This window comes from Nesoenas mayeri (assembly GCF_963082525.1).
Source record: "Nesoenas mayeri genome assembly, chromosome: 26".
In the NCBI taxonomy this organism is placed as follows: domain Eukaryota; kingdom Metazoa; phylum Chordata; class Aves; order Columbiformes; family Columbidae; genus Nesoenas; species Nesoenas mayeri.
Genome location: NC_137552.1, coordinates 5,038,521 through 5,058,890, shown reverse-complemented (window position 1 = coordinate 5,058,890; position 20,370 = coordinate 5,038,521). Strand labels below are relative to the sequence as shown.

The following is a 20,370-nucleotide window of genomic DNA, read 5'->3' as shown; positions in this document are numbered from 1 at the left end:
CCTTGCACACAGCACAAAACACTTTCAGCAGTGGCATCAAGTCACTATTGTTTCAAGAGCAAGAGATTTCAAGGATGACATCGTAATCACTGAGGAAATAGTAACTTTTAAATGCATCATTGTGTATATATGTGTATGTGTATATATATATAAACATATATATAAATATATATTTAAAATATCTATCTTAATTTTCCTAGTGTTTAAAGAACAAAGATATCTAAAAGGACTTTTTTTTTTTTTTTTTGCAATGAGAGAATAAATTATAAGCAAGGGTCCAAAAAGAATAAATAGCAAATTCCTGATCGTTTCCAAACGGCATCACCTCCCTGCGGTCGCTTTGCACTCTGAGCTCTTTGCAGCCTTGCAACTGAAGAAAGAGCCTTTTAACACCAGCTTTTGGGACAAACCTGGGTTGTTTAGGTTGTGTTTTTTCTTTGTAAGCATTTCTTTTACCCTAGAGCGTTGGGAGCGCATGGTGGCCGGGGACTCGGGCTCCAGTCCTGCTGGGCTTGGGGTGTGTGAGTGCGATGGCTGAGCTGGGGAGTGAAGCTGTAGGGGGGGATTTGGGGCTTTTTGTGGTTGTAACTCAGAGGATCTTTTCTTCGGTTCTGTCGGAGTGGGCTGAGCAAACCCTCCTGACTGATTTGTAATCTGCGATAAAGCCAATGCTGCAGCCCGAAGCATCACAGCGGTTTAATCCTGAGCGCTGGGTCGTCCCGTGGGATTCAGCTCTGCTCCATCCCTGGGTAAGTTCACACTGTCCTGCAGACACAGGGGCTGTGCCTGGCAGGGTTTGACCCCGATGTCCGTAATGTTGACTGTCCCCGTTGGTCCCATGTGGTTGTCACCAGTGATATGGAGGGACAGGGGGGGGTTGGTCCTGCAGAGGTTGTGGCGTGGAGGGTGTTGGTCTCTTCTCCCAAGCGACAGGATGAGAGGAAACAGCCTCAAGTTGCCCAGGGGAGGTTGAGGTTGGATCCGGGGAACAATTTCTTCCCGGAAAGGGTTGTTGGGTGTTGGAACAGGCTGCCCAGGGCAGTGCTGGAGTCACCATCTCTCTGCTGTACCTGTGCCATGCGGGCGCTTTCTGTCCAAACCGTGCGTGTCAAGGAGGAGGCTGTGGCTGTCAAAAGCTGGAAATAGGAGGATTTAGCAGGTGCTCACTTGGCCCTTCCTTTCATTTGGAACGGGGGAGCTGGTCGTGCTGTGTGGGGGCTGCTGGGGCCACAGAGCAAACCCACCATCCCTGGGCAGCTGCAGCATCGTTACCTCCAGGGCCAACAGATCTGCTGCTCTGTGCTCTACAGCAGGTTTGCTGCCTCTGGTTGCTCTGGGAGTCTGAGACAGGGCAATCTGCTAATTACTGACATTCCTAAAGCTGGAGCTGGTGGTGCTGAGGGTGGTTTGGACCCCGAGCAGTGCTGGGGATGCTCCAGTGCTGCGGTCTTGCTCCAGCGTTGTGGGTGGGTGTTGCTCTTCTCTTGTTGGCAGCCTTTGGCATCGAGGAGCGTGCACACGTGTTTCCCGCTGGAAATAACTGGAGTGAATTCAGCTGGTGCTTGGCCAGAGACAAAAAGCTTTAGAGCCCCGAGTAAGGAATTTAAAACACCACCAAAATTTGCTGAGAACACCTACCAAATGGGAGGGAGCCAGACTGCTTCTGTGTGAATAAACAGCTCCCGTCTCCATCTGTCCTGTGCAGACTCTGCACCAGATGCTCTTGCGAGGCAGCCGGCGGCTGCCGAAATGGGTCCTTGGCAGGTTCTCATGTCGCTATGAAAACCCACAGCGTTGTCCCTGCCACTTTCAAAGGTGTTTTGTTTTGGTTTTTGGAGGTTCATACATACATAGCGTTAAGGCACAACAGTTGCTCCGATCTGCCTTGCAGGGGACTCAGGAGAAAACCCGCTCCAGACGTACGTGTGGTTGGTGTGCAGAGCAAAGAGATGGTGGGGACAGGCTGGGGACGGTGGCCAGGCACAGTCCTGGGTGGGACTGGTTAAATGAAGGGCTGAAACACGTATGTAAATTCCAAGGGAATCGTGTGAGAGTCGCGTGTGTGCCTGCGGGACGGGAGCTGGGCTGAGCGGGTGGCTGCGGCCATAGGATGTGTGGCACCGCGGCGGTGATGCCATGGGGTTTGGCATCTTTTGGTTGGGATGCTCAGCTCAGAACAGCTGTTCACCCTCCCTGTGGAGCTGGTGGGGGCAAAGTGACCCCCCCAGGCTGCAGCAAGTGTTTGTGCTGGAACATGGGGCTCCTGTGCTCCCCTCCTTGCACCAGCCCTTCGAAATGCTCCGCAGAGCCCTGACCGCATCCTGTCCCAGCAGGACCCGCGGGGCTGTCACCGGGGGGTTGTCACTATGGTGCTGGAGCAGTGTTTGCTGCATCGGTGGGGGTTCCTCTGCCAAAATGGGGGGGGAGACCAAAGCCAGCACTGCAGCGGGGGACGGTCCCACTCTGGAGCTGCAGACCAAGCATCTGGGGATGCCATTCACCAGCAAAGCCCATCTTGCCGGTGGCCGTGCCCATCACCTCGGGTAAGGTCGTGTCATTCTATACAGTTCTGCGTGCCCTGTCACTCTCCCCAAACCAAATCCCCGTAATTGAGTGCCTAATTAATACCTAAAAATACAGCCCGCAGCTGCTGCCGGAATCTGCCCTGCAGCAAAGGTAAGGCAGGAGCCGCAGCGGAGCGGCCCTGTAACCTTGGGAAGGTGCCCCAAGAGCATCGTGTGGGTGCCCAGTGCCCCAACGGGGGGATCGAGGGGTCACTCCTCACCGGGTAGATCTGCTGGCACCAAGGCTGCGGCTGCTCCGCCCGTCTGCCCCTCTCTCTGTACATGACGCTTGTGCTTTCACGATGATCTGGGGTTCAGGCGAACCGAAGCTGATGGTGCCTTTGTCCCCGTGCCATGTGGCTGCTGTCCTTCCTCCCTCTGTAGCTGGGGGACAGCGAGCCTGGGGCTCATCCCCTGCGCAGCGAGCGCTGGGTTTTCTCCCTGTGCCAGCTGCAGACGCGGGGCTGCTCCTCGCAGGGTGCCTGAGCGGTGATGATGCTGTTGTCCTGCTCTCTGGGGTCTTGTCTCCTTCAGTGGCAAAACCAGGAGTGACATGTCCTGCCCCTGCGCAGGGTCCCAGCTCGGTCAGGATTTCTGGGCTCCTCTCTGTGCCTATTTTACCCCTGAACTGCAGACCCAGCCCAGTAATATGTTCAATCCACATATATGGGCTCGAGGACTTGCCGAAGTGGCTTGGGGTAGCTTGTCCTTACCATGGCCATCCCCAGGAGCCCGTGTCCCCACCACGGTCCCCCGGAGCCACATGCCCACCCAGCGCGGGAGCTGCTCCCTGGGGACCAAACCCCTCGGTCACGGGGTTTCACCAGCACGGTGGCATTGGCTGAGCTGTAAATTCCCTTTATTTGGTTACTGTTGATGGGGGGAAAGTGTCTGCTTGGCATCTTATTCCTCCCAGTGGTAAATTATACATACATATATATATATATATATATTTTAAGGCCAGTGCAGTCAGTGCAAACCACACTGACAAAAGCAAGAGGAAACTCTTGCAATCCAGCCCCAAACGCCTTCATTGCATCTGCTGCCGTGGCGCGGGGTTGCAACCACGTGTGGGGGGCTGGAGGGTCCCCGGGGGCCGCGTCCCCCAGCGCCGGCTCTGCCGTCTCAGATGATTTGATGCAGAAATACCGTTTCACGCCTCAGAAGGTTAATGATGCACCGTTCACCCACTTCTGCTTGCTCCCGCTCCCTCCCTCGTCGCTGCTGCTGTAGTCGTCTTTATTTATTTTTAAACAGTTTCACAGATTTCCCTTCTGGGCGACTCTGGAATTAACTCGATCAATGCACGCCTGATGAAGCAAAATGTAATTTGTCCCCGGAGTCAGGCCCGGCTCGGGGACGGCTCCGGAGCCGCTGAAGAGCCGCCCGTGTCCACTCGCCCAGAAAGAGGTCGTTGGTGCCCGCAGGGCCAGCGCTGGCTGCTCAAATTCAGAGGAAAAATCCTCCGAAACTTTGAATTTCTGATTTATATCTCGGCTCCTGCACCAGTTTCTGCCGGTGGAGAGCAAAATGCAGCAAGAAAGCAGCACCAACCTGCTGCCGGGTCCTGCACAGCCTTGTTGGGGCACGGAGAGGCTGGGGGGACAAGTATCTTGGTATTGTCCCAACGTGGCACTGATGGTGATGGTTCTTGGTCTGTGGGGACAGCTCCTGGGCTGTGTTTCTGCTGCAGGAGCACCTAGCACCCTGGGGCATCGGCTGCGTTTGTCCTCTTGTGAGGGTCTTTGCAACACTGGGGGTCAGCGGGTTGAGGGTGATGCTTCGCTATGACCGCTTTGAGGTGAAAAAGAACCCAGAAATCAATAGAAAAAAATGTCTATGTATAGACAGATATAGACATATATTGGCCTTGTCCATGTTCCAGGTGAAGGAACAGGGCTGCCCAGGTGGGCTGGAGAAGGCGTGAAGCTGTGCGCGATGCGAATGGGCTTTTCTGGCTCACAGCGTTTTGAACCCTTTTCTTATTAATTGTGTTTTATTCAGTCATTTGTTGATTTGAAGTTGGCCCCTCCTCGCGCTCAGGGCTGTGTGTGGGCTCAGCGCGGCCCCTCCGTGGGGCAGGGGGTGCGCTGGGATGGGGAGCGGGTGCAGAGCCCCCCTGCTTGTCCTTCCCTCCTTCCCGGGGGTGTTTGCTTTTGAAACCGAAAATTATTAATAACTGCAGGCTATTTTTAAATCACACACTGGAGCTCGTGGTCAGTTTGGGGGGAGCCCATCCTTGTGGGTTTCCACAGAATATATGTGTGGAGAGGCAGAGCTGGGGCACCCACATCTCTGGGACGGTCCTTGGGGACCCAACGTTCACAACTTTTGCAAAGATGCTTGGGGTCAGGGTGCTCCTTTGGCTGCTGGTCCCAGGGCCACCCTGAGCTGGGACATTTTGCCAAGAAGATTGGGTGCCCACAGCAGATCATCCAATGTGCCGTGTCCCCATGTGCCGTGTCCCCACACCATGAGCTGCGGCCACCAGCGCTAACGCTGCTCTTTCCCCTCTGCCTGCCCAGGTCCCTCCGGACACAGCAGCCCCCTCTTAGCATCGTTGCCCATCCCCGGCCGCCCCCTTCATCCCCCCTTGGACATCAAGCACTTCTTGACCTTCAGGCTCAACGGGACGTCACCGCTCAACCTCTTCCCCAACTTCAACACGGTGAGTCCTGGGGAACGGGTGGGCATCGGCTGCTGGACCCCTCTGCCCTGCACTGGTCCCTCTTCTACGTGGCACCACTTCTTGAACCCCATTAGATAATTTTTGGCTTAGTTATTGGGGTGTTTGGCTGCTGGATACTAGTGCAATGCACCTGCCCATAGCTCGAAGCGGTACCAGCCCAGCCAGCTCCCTTGTATACCAGAATTATAAAGATGGTTCGTTTTAACCAAGATCAATTGGATTTTGCTCCTGCAATCAATAGTAATAAAGTAGCTCTGGAGAGCAGTTCATTAGCTGAGAAATGAATAAAGGAAAGGACAGAAAGAGAGAGGAGGCAGCTAAAGATACAAGGAATGTGGCTGGTGCTGTGGGTGAGCCCGGTTGCTGTGGGACTTTTCCCACCACCTGGTTGGGCTCCAAGTCCCCAACCTTGAACCTGGACCAAGTGCTTGGGTGTCTCCTCCACAGAGGCAAAGCGGACGTTTCTGGGTTGGGTAAATGCCCTGTTTTGTTTCCCTCGTGAGCCTGGAAATGGGGCTTTCCTGAGCTCCCTCACCCCTCGCTCGCCGGCCTTTTGTAAGCGGTTTGAGATTAAACATGCTCAGAAGGTGCAAATTATCCCCGAGATCTTCAAAGACAGCCGTAGAAATTAAGTGCAGGGTTCCTGTTGCTGTTGAATGGGATTCAGATGCCTAACTCCTTTAAGCTCCTTTGAAATCCCAGCTCTAGCCTGTCTCTCCCTGTGCTAACAAGCAGCAGCACAGGAGAGGAGGATGTTTTTGATGCCATTAAGGTTGCTGCTCTTTGTCTGGGCTCCTTTTTTTAGGCGCTGGAGTCAGTAGCTCACTTGAACCAGACCCTGTTGTTTGTTCTATGTGGCTCCCGCCTGCCCTGCCTTGGCACGTGTTCTCCAGACTTGCGTTGCTTTAAAAACAATACTACTAATAATGTGGAGAATGAATCTGGCCCTTGCTGGAGCTGCACGGCCCCGTCGCGCCGGTTCTGCGCTCGGAGGAGACTCCTCGGGTTCGGAGGATGAGTCGGTCACAGGGATGGAGATGCTGGGGGTCTGTCCCGCCTGTATGGGCACTTTGAATTAATTACATTAATTGCTCTGAGCTCAGCCAGGTCTGATCAGCTGGGGTTGTGTTGTGTTGGGGGTGCGAGGGGCTGGTGTTGGGGACCCCGAGCGGAGTCCCCATGGCGGGATGCAGGGCTTGAGCATCGCTGTGCCTGGAGCCGGGCTGGCAGCTCCTCATTTCTCTGTCCAAGTGACCATTGATGCCAGGTCAGAGACTCCACGTGGCAGATGAGCCGCAGGGGGGATTTGAGAGGGTGGGAGGGGGCATCAATCAGGGCATTTTACTTTTTGGGAGAGCTACCGTGAGTTGCTATAAAGAGCAATCGGAGGGTTTGCCTTTGCTTACCCGGCGTTGCTGGGGATGCTGTGCAGGATTCGGCGTTGCCCTGCACAGCGGGAGCTGTTTGTGTCTGCTGAGCAGAACACTTTGCACTTTGAGCAGGTCACAAGGCTCTCATGAACCCAGCAGATGTTTCACTCTGGAGCGAGCAAAACCTTTCCAAGCCGAGCTCTGCCACTTAAAGCAACAACAACGGGGAAAAAAATCTTAACACAACACAGAAGGTGTGTTTCATGCTTCAAAAGTCCTTTGCAGCTCTTGGGATGTTGCAAATCCCCAGGACCCCGCAGCGTCTTGCAAAACCGCGGCAGAAGATGCAATCTGAACTGATGCTGCGTCCCTGTGAATTCCCCATTCTGACCTCTCTGGCTGGCAGGGAGCTCAGCGCAGGGATCTCTATTTATATCGGTAGGAACATCCAGGGATAAATAAAGTAATGTGAGTCAATAAGAATTGACTAGAAAGCCGAGATCTTTATTCTGCGAGTGTGCGGTGCCCAAAGCCAACCTCTGCTCCCAGGTCAGTTCTGCTGGAAAGCGACGGGAAGAGCCTCAGCCCCCCATCCTGGCTGGTATGTACCGCTGCGGCACAGACCCCAGCGGAGAGCTAGGGGGTCCTTTTATATCCAAAATAGCGGGGTGTGTGCATACCTTAGGGAGGAGTTTGTATTTTCATTCGGAGAGAATGCAAGAGCCATGGGGCAGTGCCAGGGGTGAGGGAACAGTTGGACTCGATGATCTCGAGGGTCTCCTCCAACCCAAATTATTCCATGATTCTCTGATTCTAACTCCTCATTGTGCCGCAGGGCTGAGCAGGGGGGGATTGGCAAAACCACAAGGTGTGTGAAGACCTGGGTTCGTGCCATCACCTTATGCCCCAGGAGGACAAGGGGACACATTGGTGGGGCAACCAGTGCCACTGCCATGGACTTGGTGCTGGACCGTGGCCCCAGTGCCGCCGGCATCGCTGCCAGGTTCACGTTGATGCCAGGATGGTCCCTGCCCAGTTTTGCATCCTTGTGCAGCATCTCCCTTCCCTCCGCATCCCCCTCCACCCCCAGCCCTGCTCCCTCGGTGCTCAGGGGGCAGAGGAGCTGGTGCTGATGCTGCTGTGAAGGTTAGAGCTGTTTTTCTTTCCTTTGCATGAAAAAGGTGGGTGTTTCTCTTGAAAACAAGCGCCAGCCCCACGTCTGCCTGCAGACGGGCAGCGCAAGGATGCTGCCTGTAGCACGGCGCAATGTTTGTCATCAGGGTGGAGCAGCATCTTTGCCATCTGTAGCTTCCTCCAGGTCTCTGTCGAACCCCAAATGCCTCTTCGTTTATATGCCAGATAAGTGAGTGAAATTTCATAGCAAACAGGCACTTCATTAATCACCCGCTCTTACCATTCTGCTCACTCCTGGAAAGGAATTTGGGGTCTTGATAATGGCTCTGTTGTCCAGGCATGTGCCTCGAAGACTGATGCACCTGTCTCAGCAACGAAATAGCTTTGCAGAGAAATACGATCGCCTGCAAACCCAAGGCTCTGCTGACAGCAGGACTCAGATAAGATAATCTTCCTATGCCACAGGGTAGGGGAACAATACTTGCATTATAGATTATAGCCACGCTCAAACAAAGAGCTTATTCTTATTTTCCCTCCCCTTAATAAATGCATTTTGTTTAAAACAATTATGGCTTTTCGAACAAGTTTGCTGCCTGGGCTGAGGAATGACTGGGCAGAGAGACAGAAGGGCCGGGGGCTGTCATCAGCCTGTGCCCGTCTGCAGCCCCCGCGCCGCCCCGACACCGACGGGCCCACGGAGACACGACCGACCCCGGAGCTGTTGTGTCCCGTGCATGGCAGGCACATGTGGCTCTGCTTGTGCCTTCGGCTTTGCACAGGGACGTTTCAGCTCCCTGGTGGAGAACGGGAGGATTAATGGCTGGTTGCTCGTTTTAATCATCTCTGTTCCCCGGTTTTGGGGGTTTGTGCTCTTGTTAAGTGTCTCAGAAAGCTGCCCCGGCATTAGGAGGTGGAGGGAAGCAGCTCGGAGCTCAAATAGATACCAATAATTTGCCACTGAGTGCACCGGTGTCTGTGGTCAGGGGAGAAGGGACGGGGGGTGACACGGGGGCACAGTGACCTGGAGAGGATGGGGTCCACAGGCTGCGCCCTGCAGCAGCTCATCCCCTCTGCCAGACCACAGCAGGCGTTGGGCTCCTGCCCGTTTGTTTTGGATGGTTGGTTTAAAAAGGACAAGAAGGGGCATCCATGCAGCACACGCTCCCCGGTGCCCGGGGTGCCTCTGCGCCCCAACCGCCTGCTCAGTCCGGACACCGGCCACGAGCTCTACTGGTGTCTGCAGCAGCTCCGTGGGGACAGGGACGGGTGGCTGTCCCGGTGTGTCACCCAGCCACCCTCTGCCCTCCCTCCCTCCCGTTGCAGATGGACCCGGTGCAGAAGGCGGTGATCAGCCACACTTTTGGCGTGCCGGCCCCGCTCAAGAAGAAGCAGTTCATCTCCTGCAACATCTGCCACCTGCGCTTCAACTCTGCGGTAAGCCGGGCTGGGGGGCGAGCGGGGCCGGTGACAGTGCCCATGGCAGGGCAGGAGCATCCCATAATGGGGACAACGCACAGACACCCGTGGCGCAGGCAGCAGCTCATAGAACCATAGAATCATTTTGGTTGGAGAAGTCCAACCGTTCCCCCACCCCTGTCACTGCCCCATGTCCCTTAGAACCTCATCTCAGTATCTGTCCAGCCCTCCAGGGCTGGTGACTCCAGCACTGCCCTGGGCAGCCTGTTCCAATGCCCCACAGCCCTTTGGGGAAGAAATTGTTCCCAGTTTACCATCTAAACCTCCCCGTCGCTCCCTCCTCGGCTGCCATTCCCACCGACATCTCCCAGATGCTCCCCGGGGCTGCCGTGTCCTCTATTTGTCACCTTGGCTCTTTCTGCTCCCCATCATTTTGTTCCCAGCTGCCTTGGTCTTGCTGTTTGTGCTTAAGCTGCTTTATCAGCCTGAGCAATTCATATCTGGTCCTTGGGAGCTGAGAATAATCTTTCCTGCCTTGGTTTCCTGGAGCTCTGGTGCAGCAGGTGTTTGTTTTGTTGGGGTTTTGGGGTTTTTTTTCCCTGCCTTTTATTATAAGCAAATCAACCACCTTGTAGAGGGGAGGAAGGGAACATTCATTGATCCCTGCGGTAATGAACTGCACGCAGCCGATCTTTTGTGGGGAAAACTGATTAAACGCTTTGAAAGGGAATTCTCCCACAAAGCCGGCGGGAGAGGGATGGGGATTTGCAAGCAACGGGGATGGAAGCGGAGCAGCAAGAGCCTCCTCCGCACAGGGAGCCACGCTGCTGGCGATGCAGCCCAGGGTACAATCGGCTCTATGGGCTGCGAGCGCACGTTGCTGCCTGCGCTCCGTGTCCGGCGGCGCTGCCTGCCAGGAGCTGCTCTCACTTTCCCCGGGGCCGCTCGGACGCTGCGTCCTGGTTGAGGTTGGATCTGGGAACAATTTCTTCCCCAAAGGGCTGTGGGGCATTGGAACAGGCTGCCCAGGGCAGTGCTGGAGTCACCAGCCCTGGAGGGTTCTCAGTGATGAGGTTCTCAGGACATGGGGCAGCACCAGGGGTGGGGGAACGGTTGGACTCGGTGATCTTGAGGGTCTCTTCAACCAAAGTGATTCTGCGATCCCATCCCGGCTGGATGTGCAGTGCGGGACAGTCGGTCCCACCACGTGCTCCCGCTGCCCTCGCAGACAGCCGGTGCCGCTCGGCCCGTCCCTGCCCGTGTCCCCCGAGGTCACGTCTGTGTGTCCTGGTGCAGACCCTTGCACACCACTTGTATTTCTGCGCGGAGCGGCGGCGGTGCCAGGTGACCTACTTAGGCTGCAGCCCGGCCCCGTTATCTGCTGGAAGTTTATTGTGTTTACTAATGAGTCCCCGCGCTTGGATGGACCTTTTGCTTTCCCACGTACCCGTCCGGCACTGCGCAGCCCCGGACACCATTCCCAGCCCTCGGAAAGCGCAGGGGGAGGGAAGGGGAGGGATGCTGCTTCTTCCCAAGCCCAGGAAGCCTCAGCTGGCCTCGGAAAACGCCATGCAAATTAATGTGTGCTGCTCAGTGGTACAGTGTCTTAATTCATATTGTGTTTTCTTGCCATAAGTTGCTAAACCGTGGTTGTTTTGGGGGACAATGTGGCATTGTCCCTGGCGGCGGAGTACACAAATGTTTGGGTGGTTTTCTTTTGTGTGCGTTTTTATCAGTTTGGTGCAGGCACGAACCCATCAATGTGCGCTTCATTATTCAGCGCTCGCTGGGAGAACGGAGCCCATGAATGCGAATCGCATGTTGGACACCCGTGAGCTCACAATGGGCGACGTGTCCTCCCCACCGACGGAATTTTTTATTTTATTTTTACGGTCAACAATTACTTGCTCGTTTCTGAAGTTGTAAATTTTGCCTGAAAGCTTCCTTTAAAAAAGAGACTCGATGCGTTTAATCAGAGCAGGGTCCTTATCTCGGCTGTGCAATGCGGTGATGTCTTAGCAGAGCGATACATTGGCGCAAATACATTAGTGTGCAGAGGGATCTGGTGGGAAGAGGAAGGCAGCTTGTGCCACACCCAGCCAAAAATCATACAACCGTAGCATCATTTTGGTTGGAAGAGACCCTCAAGATTGAGTCCAACCATTAACCCAGCGCTGTCACTTACCCATGTCCCTAAGAACATCATCTCTGCATCTTTTAAACCCCCCCCAGGGATGGTGACTCAACCAGTTTATATATATAGATATAAATGGCACCTCTGAGGCAGCCTCAGCCCCAGGGATGAGTGTCACCAGGGGAGGTGGCTGCGCTGGGAATGCGTCCGAGCAGCCACAGCCCGGGGCAGACCCCACGATCCTCCCCACGTCCAACCGTCTGTCTGTCCGGTCGCAGCACCGCCACAGCCGGCCCTGTCTGTCCCTCCCCAGAACCAGGCAGAAGCTCACTACAAGGGCCACAAGCACGCGCGGAGGCTGAAAGCCATCGAGGCCATGAAGAACAAGCAGAAGGTGACAGGGGCTGTGGCGGTGGCCACCAGCCAGGATGGGGCCGCTGACTTTGTCCCCAGCCCCGAGGGCAACGGGGAGCCCGGCAGCACAGGTACGTGGGCAGGGGGGTCTGTTCATCCTCAGCAGGAGTCACAGAATCACAGGGTGGTTGGATTGCAGGGATCCCTGTAGATCCCCAGCCCCACCTGGGGTCCCAGAGCAGATCACACAGGTGGGTCCAGGGGGTTTGAATGTCCCAGAGAAGGAGACTCCACAGCCGCTCTGGGCAGCCTGGGCCAGGCTCTGGCACCGCAAAGGACACAAGTTTCTCCTCGTGTTCAGATGGAGCCTCCTGTGTTTCATTCTGTGCCCGTCGCCCCTCACCCTGGCGCTGGGCACCACAGAGCAGAGTCTGGTCCATCCTCTGACACCCACCCTGAGATATTGATCCCATTGATCACATCCCTCTCAGCTTCTCTTCCGCAGCTCAACAGCCCCAGCTCTCTCAGTCTCCTCATCACAAAGATGCTCCAGACCCCTCAGCATCTTTGTGTCCCTCCACTGGACTCTCCAGTAATACTTTGTCCATCTTAAAAGGGTGGATGTGAGCAGGTGGCGCCTGAGCCGGTCTCAGCGAGGACAGGGCTGCTCTCTGGAGAAAACCAAGCACAGGGAACTTTTCTCTTTCTGCCCATTTCTTTCTTTCCCCCCCTCCTTTCGTCCCCCCTCCCGCCAGCTCAAGCCAACGGTCTGCAGGAGCCGGAGGGGGCGTGCAGCAGCCTGGCGCTGACGCCCGGCGCCGAGGAGTCGCCCACGGAGCTGTCGGGCAGCGTCACCTCGCTGGGCTCCCCGCTGGCCTCGGAGCTCTCGGAGGGGACCTCGGATGTCACCAGCGTGGCCTCCTCGGCCGCGCAGGCAGCGGAGGCGCAGGCGGCCGAGTCGGGCAGCAGCGCCAGCTCGGTCCCCGAGGGTGACAAGGAGGGGAAGAAGAGCAAACAGCACCTGTACTGTCCCACCTGCAAAGTCACCGTCAACTCCCTGTCCCAGCTGGAGGCTCACAACACCGGTAAGGACAGGGACGTGGGACAGAGCCCTATCACCAAACAGCCTTGCAGGGAAACAGTGAGATTTAACGAGTGTTGCTTTCATTAAAAAAAGGTTAATTAAGGTGGCTTGCAAAAAGAAGTGGTGGTTTTTTACCTGTGCTGCAGCTTACAGAGTGAATTTTAGCAAGGTCAAATGCTCTCTTATTGTTCATGTCTTTTAATTAAAGACATTTTCAGGTACATTTAATCAAGTGATTAGAGGCTACTTTATATTCCGTGGCAGTTTGGCCTGAGGCTGATGGCACCATGAGTGCCGGGGCCCCTTTCAGCCCCAGGATAATGCTTCCAAAAGCACCTCGGTGGTCGTTTTGAGAAGCTCTTTGGGAATCTCAGGAGCTTTGGAGCCCAGCAGCAAGTGATGGCTCATAGGCCGTGCCCAGCAACCCCCCCAGTTCAGCAAGAAAGGGAACCAGTTCCCCCAGCCCCAGTTGCCCGCCGGGGCGGCAGCAGCAGCGGCGCTCAGGGGTCGGCTCAGGACACGGCTGCGGCTTAGCTGCAAACGTGCCCTTTTGCTTTTGTCAGCTCCGGTTACGAATTTAGGAGCTGATTTGGGAAAAACAAACAAGCAAACAAAATGTTTGCAGGCTTGCGTTCCTCCGTGGCTGTCACACGGATTCGGGCTCCTTGCTTAACGCCTTAAAAAATAGAATGAATTAGCCATGGTTTAAATTACTTGCCTACCCCCACCCCGCTGTCCCCGCGCCGCCAGGGGCAGGACGGAGCGCCCTGTCCCCAGGTGTGCGGGGATTTCGGGTTCCTCCTTCCCCTCCTCCTGTCACCCCGCTGGGCTATTCCTGGCTCCGTGGCCGGATCCTGTGTGACCTTGGGCACGGCTCAGATGCTGCAGCACGGCCGGCGACACGTGCCCGGCTCTGCAGACTGTGCGAACACCCGGGGACAGGCGACAGGCTCCAGCACACGCTGAAAATAGCAGTTTCTCCGAAGGTCTGGCACACGGAGAGAGATGGGGGGGTGTCTCCGGGAAGCTGAGCATTGCTGGTCTGCCTGCAGAGCGCAGCTGGCCATGGGACTTTGGCAGGGTTTGGGAACGGGCTGTAGCATCCGCAGCGAGGGTCTGGGCACGCGGGCAGCTCCGTGTCCCCTCTGCCTGCAAGGCTGGTGCGGGGACCAGGGTGTCATGGGGTGGGGGATGCTTGGAGAGCATCCTCGCTGCAGCACTCGGCACAGCGCTGGGATTTTGTTTGCAAAGTGAAGCGTTTGTCCCCTCTGCCACCCAGGCGCCAAGCACAAGTCGATGCTGGAAGGTCACGGCACCCAGTTGCGGCGAGGCCGAGGCAAAATCCTCTCCCGGGCAGGGCACAAGTCCAAGCGGATCGGCAACAAGGGCAGCATCAACATCCAGAACAAGGCGTTCCACTGCCAAGTGTGCGAGATCTACGTGAATTCGGAGACCCAGCTGAAACAGGTGACGGTGCCAGGCCTGGCATGTCCCTTTCCCCTGGGAGCGCAGGGACACCGGGGGCTCGGGGGTGGGTACCTGACGGTCCCCTGCGAGGTGACGGGTGTCCCTTGTGGACCTGAACCACGCGGTGCTGTGGGTGCTGTTGTGGCTCCTGTGACGGGGCTGTTTTCCTCTCCAGCACATGAGCAGCCGGCGGCACAAAGACAGGCTGGCGGGGAAGCCCCCCAAGCCCAAGTACAGCCCCTACAACAAGCTGCAGAAGAACGCTGCCCTCGCAGTGAGTATTCTCAAGGTACCTGTCTGCCTGCAAATTACCCGCTGGGTTTGCTCTCCAAAACGTCATTTGCCGTGTTAGCCGTCTCTTGCAATCAGAGATACAGGGGGTGCTTTTCTTAAGGCCTCGGTTCCTGTGATCAGGATTAACCAGCTCCCCTTGGGGAGGGCGGCTGGAGCGCTGAGAGTTTTGAGTCTTTATTTGTGGGAAAGCAAGCACAGGAATCATTGCGTGTCTTCTGGCAGCAGCGCTTGTGATTCTTCCACCTGTTTGGCCATTTCTGAGCGGGAGAGTTGTGACAGTTGGGTGCTTAGGGCTGGCATGGCTCAGTTAAACCAAGCCTAAGTGTTTGCTTGCAGAGATGTGCAGCTTAGCAGAGAGTTTGGCAGCAAAACTCACCCCATGGCACCAGAGGAAAGCACCGCAGTGGGGAATTGCAAAAGCCAGCGCTGGTTGATGGGGTTGGGGACCTCCCTGGGGAGGTTGTCACCACGGGGGTGTCCCTGTGTGCTGGGAGCAGCCGAGCCGAGGGACCGGAGCTGTGGGATGGAGCGCGTGTCTCATGGTGTCTCCTCCTCCCTCCTCGCAGTCCAAACTGGCTTTGCAGAAGCATCTCACCAAAACCCTGGCCACCCGCTTCCTCCCGAGCCCGCTGACCGCGGCCGCCGTCTGCGCCATGCCCGGCCCCCTCGCCCTGCGGCCAGCCGCCGCCACCACCCTCTTCCAAGCCCCCATTCTTGGACCAGCGCTTTTCCGAACGCCACCGGCGCACGTCCGCACCACGCCGGGCCCCATCGTCTTTGCCCCCTACTAGAGGGTCCGTTTGCCGCGGCCGGGCTGTGCCGCGGGGCGATGTGCCCAGGCAGGCTGCTCTTCTGGCTGGTGGGAAACCATAGTCGTAGACATCAACCCCGGCTTTTCCTCCACTTCAAGAGTGCTCCTGCTGGGTGAGACACCTCGGCAGAGCCCCGCCGCGCGGCCCCGCCGCTCCTTGCAGCCGGGGCAGCCCCGCGCTCGGCAGAGGAGCCCGTCACACGGCTGCGTGCTGCGTGGGAAAGGGACGGTGCCCCTGTCACCAGGACCATCTCGTGGCCAGGGACTGCTTGTCCTTGGCCCGCTGGTTCCTTGTTCATCACCCTCCCGCTTATCAGACTGGAAGAAGAGCCGCCAGCTGCTCCCTGGGGGAAGGAGCATCCTGTGGCCGGTCCCTGCCAGCCCAGTGGGAAAGGAGCTGCCAGCTCCCAGCTCTAACTGGGAGAAACGACCCCAGCACAAGCAGAAACGTGGCAGCTCCCCTCTCACAACGGGCTGGCTGTGCCTGTGTCTGTGCCGGCCGGGGGTGTCTCTGCCCCTTGCACCCCACAACCCGCTACGTCCCACCAGCCAAAGAGCCCCCGCGGCGGCGGGCGGTGGGCACCCTGACCATATCTTCACTCCGAGAGCAATAGCTGAAGCCCAGGGCCGGCGCCTCCTCTCTCCGAAAGCACACTGCCCCTGCCCTGGACCCCCAAAGCACACGCTAACAGAGACGGGCTCCCTGAGGTGGTGACGCTGTGCTCGGTGCCTCCGTCCCACAGCCCCGTCCCTGCCCCCCGGGAGATGCTGTGAGGCTGAGCGAATGTCCCTAAAGCACTTTTGGTTCTCCGGTGAAACGCAATGCCTGGCCGTCCAACCCCGTCCCCGTTAAGAGCTTCCAGGGAGTTCATCATTCCCAAAAACAAAGTGTCCCCAGCAGCCCGGACAATCAGGTACAAAGGAGGAGGTGGCACCCACAGCCCACGGCCGGTGCTCTCCCTGCCACGTTCCTGTTGTAGCCTGCGGAACACCGGGCGCCGGAGGGGCTCCGACGCCGTAGCTCTGCTTCTCACTGTGCTCAGCAAGCCCAGCGGTGACCTGGTCTGAAAACTGTAACCACGGCGCTCCCGGTTCCCAGCGTGCTGCTGTAAATAGAAATATGCAGGAAAGCCGCAACCCAAATGGACCTTCCGCTGGAGTGACGGCCCCCCCGATCTATGCAATCCAGGAGGAGCAGCTCGCCCGCCGCATTTGCCGTCTGCGTTTTATTTTGGTGCTCATGCAGGAGTGGTGGTCGGAGCAGAAGAACAAACCCAGCGCAACACTGAGCTCTGTGCAGACGATTCCCTTCCTGTCCCCTGGCCCAGGGTGCTGGCGCGGAGACCTCTGCTGTGACCCACCTGCCCTCCCAGCCCCTGGGATGCCACACGCACACTCATCCGACGTCTTGGCCAGAAGTGACGCCTGGATTTCAGGAGGACTTTTGCCCGGTGTGCTCCACCGACGCTCAGGACAGGATCCTGGCGATGGGGACCGGCCAGTGCGTAACTCACAGGGCTGAAATGCTGCTGCTTCCCAGAGCTGGAGCCCCGGGCGAGGGCAGGAAAGCTGCGCAGAGGGAGCGGGGCAGCGCGGGGCCGTATGCCTGCGGCTGGAGGGCAGTGGTGACACCGCTGTGCTCCTGTCACCGAGGACAGGACTGTGAGGGAGTCATTGGGTGTGGATTCATCTCCTCTCCACCCCAAGGGCTGGGAAGAGAAGAGCGAGAGTTTGTGGAAGGCTGGAGGTAGAGACAACCCAAAGGTCTTACGGTGGTGGAGATGTGGCTCGGAGCGGCCGAGGGAAGGAAGGCTCCCGGCAGCAATGTCTTTGGCAGGGACAGGGAGATGGTCCCAGGGGACACGTGCAGCCTGGACATGTCCCACGGGAGGGACGCAGCCTCGCGGTGCCAAGCGGCCCAGCCCCAGCCCTCCCGCTGCTCATCCCACTCTGCTCCTCCCCAGGTCACCTCACCCACCACCTCCCAGCCCTGGCCACAGCAGAGATGGGCAGCGTGTCCCCTCCGGCAGCGTGTCCCCTCTGCAATGCGCTCAGGAGCGCAGGGAACAGCCGCACTCCAGCCCTCGGCACTAGTGGGTCGTTCCCCCGCATTTTTGTTCCAAAACGCCTGTGCTGGAGCCAGCAGCAGCTGCTCCCGTTGCCCCCCCACCAGTGGGGTCCTGATACACTCCTACACTTGGCACTTTAACCCCTTGAAAGCCATTCCTTCGAATAACAATAATACTTGTGACAAGCTGCGTAAGAACACGCTCCCTCTACCGCAGCCCCCGCTCCCGTGCTCTCCAAAGCATTTACTGCCTTTGATTAGCAGATGCTGTACTAGGTAGTAGGGCGTAGTCTGTAGCGCTCAATAACGTGTGCCCCTCTGTAAATAACCTTGGAGTGATGTGAACAGTTTGATTCAGAAAAAAAAAAAACAACAAAAAAACCCACAAAAATGGAATAAACAGACTCTAGGGACTTGGCCAGTACCCCTCCTGTAATGTCCATTGTATATTTTTTTGATGTACTATAACTGTTGGGGAAAAAAAAAAGGAAAATATTTTGATAATCAAATCTCATTGCTTTATTGTGTTACTCAGTAAATAAAAGGAACAAATATAAACAAGCCAGAACTTTCTTGCTACTTCTTTTTCTTTTCCTAGATCCAGACTAGCTGAAGGCAACACCTTTATCTGGGTAGAACTGGGCCACCTTCCCCTTTGTCTTGTGGTGATTCTGAGTCAGCACAAAGAGAGAGGGCTTTGTTTCCTCCGGCCTGGCTGCGCTCAGCCCTGGAGCTGATCCCCACCTGCTGGCGAGCCCCTCGCTGCGCCGGTGCCAGCCCGCGCCCGCAGGGATGGCCCCATGCCCTGGGCAAGCGCCGCTGTTCCTGGAGCACCTCCAACGTCTGCAGGGGCTGGGCGGTGAGAAGAGCCGTCCCTGTGCCACTGCAGGGAGACGAGTCACCTCTCTCGCCCCCAAAAACCATCCCCAGGACACCCGTTCCTTGTGTCACCTTCCCGCCAGCTTGGTGACACCAAACAGGCTCAGCAGGAGGTATGTGCGAGGGAAGCGGGGAGGTGAGGGAGAGGAGGTGGCAACAGAAGGGAAAACAAGGCTCAGCCATCCATGGATCCGCTGCCCTTGTTCTTGCGACTCAAGGGAAAAGCAGACTTGCTTTGCGGCTGCGTCATCTTACTGGCCAGGTAGATGAAGGGCTCGATCAGCGTGCGCCGGTCGGCCACCGACACCTCCCACAGCTTCACCTTCTCGCCCTTGGCCCAGTGCTGGGCTGCGTCGTGGTCCACCCGGCGCTGCTCCTGCAGGTCACACTTGTTCCCCAAAACCACGATGGTGACCTGTTCAGAAAGAAAAGGTGGGAAGAATCCCTGAGGGGACCCAATGCAGAGCTGGCTCTGCCAGACCCTCCATGCCCAGCCCAGTCCTGCAACTGATTCCCACTCAGCACTAAGACTTCTTAAAGCACAACATCTCCCAGTGCTCCCTTCTAGCAGCTTCTTCTCCTTTTTGTGTGTGTCTCAAACCAGCCCCAAAGCGGAGGAGCCTTTTGAATGTTTGCACACGCAGAACGTATCCCAGGACGGTAGCCGGTTACAATGGAGAGTCTTAGAAAACAGGGACCCCTGTCCCCATCTCGTGACAAGCTACAGAACAGACTCTCTAGGTGAGAAGTTGAACAAGGGAAGCAGGTCCCACTCTACAGCTGCTTTCCTCTGGGGTACGCACCTCTTTCTTGTCTTTGGACTTGTCAATCTCCTTCTTGAGGAGCTCCACGCGCTTGAAGGACTCCTTGCTGTCCGTGCTGTAGACCAGCACGTAGCCGTCGGTGCAGGAGAAGCAGTGCTTGGGGAGCTCCATGCCGTCCCGCAGGCCCCGCGTGTCGTAGAAGCGCACCTGCTCGCGCACCCCTCGGTCCGTCTCGATGGAGCCCACGTAAATGTCCTCCTGGGTCTCGATCATCTCGGAGCCTGACAGAGACACAGGGGACACGTGGGGACGATGGCCAGGGAGCTGGCGCTAGCACAACACAAACTGGGGCAGCACAGTCGTCAGGCTATCACACACTATACACAGAGAGAACCTTTTGCTTTAAAAATATAGGTTTGTCTATGACAGAAAGTGTAATGCAAATGATCCACTTCCATATTTCTGTATGCTTTTATTCTCAAAAATCAGATGCAGCTTTGGGCAGGTTACAGGACGGGGTTTCGCCCAGAGGAAGGAAAGACTTTTGTCTTTCATGAATCACATTGTTAATAACCTAACAGGATAGAAGTTGAGCATTTTCACTGAAAGCTGTAGCTACGACACATTCACAGAGTGGAAAAAGGGCTCTTACTATAGAGGACGCACTGTTGGGATGTACTGTAGCGAGACGCTGCTTTCATACAACCATTTTTGTGGAAAAGACTCTCAGGATCATCCAGTGTTTCCTCCCCAACTGCATTTTTCGGGGTCTCCGGCTCCACCCTCAGCTCCTGCTCCCAGCCCCAACTCACCCACCACATGGTTCCCGTACAGCAGCTGCTCCAGGATGGACGTTTTCCCGACGGAGGCCTGGCCGCACACAACCACCTTGCAGCTCTTGCCCATGCTGCCTCACCCGCGGCCGCTGCGGGAGCGGAGCGATGCGGGCACGGGGGGGCTGCGGGGAGCGGACAAAGGCCCGAGGGGACAGCGGCGGCCCAGCCCGCAGGTACCGGCCCTGCGGAGCGATGCGGAGGAACCCGCGGGGCCGAAGCGCCGGTGGGGCCTCAGCTGCGCGGCGGCGGCGGAACGGGCGGGGCGAGGCCCGGCAGGCTCACAGCGCCCCCCTGCGGGCGGGCGGACCAGAGCCTGCCGGGAAACCCAGACTGCGGCGACGGCGAGAAGAGGCGAGACCCCTCCCCGGTGCTCCTGCCCGGTGCCCGGTGCCTCCGGCGGCTGCCCGGTGCCGTTCGCTGCCTCCCCACAGTGGGCGGGGCGGTGCGGTCCGGTCCGGTCCGGTCCCGCCCCAAAGCCACGCCCGCCAGCCCCGCGCGCCGCCGCC

General features: G+C 57.2%; 2 protein-coding genes across 2 annotated transcripts in view; one reads left to right on the top strand and one right to left on the bottom strand.

The window, feature by feature from the left end:
* The window catches only part of ZNF385C (zinc finger protein 385C), a gene marked incomplete at its 3' end in the record, with an annotated part of 59,016 nt that extends 43,719 nt beyond the window's left edge, over positions 1–15,297 (top strand). Inside the window, exons 3-9 of the mRNA XM_080360062.1 lie at positions 5,090–5,232; positions 9,081–9,191; positions 11,621–11,792; positions 12,417–12,746; positions 14,025–14,212; positions 14,388–14,501; positions 15,073–15,297. Of these exons, the coding sequence (XP_080216188.1) occupies positions 5,090–5,232; positions 9,081–9,191; positions 11,621–11,792; positions 12,417–12,746; positions 14,025–14,212; positions 14,388–14,501; positions 15,073–15,297 (1,283 nt within the window). The remainder of the gene's footprint in view (positions 1–5,089; positions 5,233–9,080; positions 9,192–11,620; positions 11,793–12,416; positions 12,747–14,024; positions 14,213–14,387; positions 14,502–15,072) is intronic.
* Positions 15,298–17,483: 2,186 nt separating this feature from the next.
* NKIRAS2 (NFKB inhibitor interacting Ras like 2) lies at positions 17,484–20,316 on the bottom strand. Its single transcript, XM_080360006.1, has 3 exons — positions 19,841–20,316; positions 19,068–19,309; positions 17,484–18,679 (listed from the first exon to the last, which is right to left on the bottom strand). The coding sequence occupies exons 1-3, from the start codon at positions 19,932–19,934 to the stop codon at positions 18,440–18,442; spliced, it is 576 nt and encodes a 191-aa protein (XP_080216132.1). The 5' UTR covers positions 19,935–20,316; the 3' UTR covers positions 17,484–18,439.
* Positions 20,317–20,370: the final 54 nt, after the last annotated feature.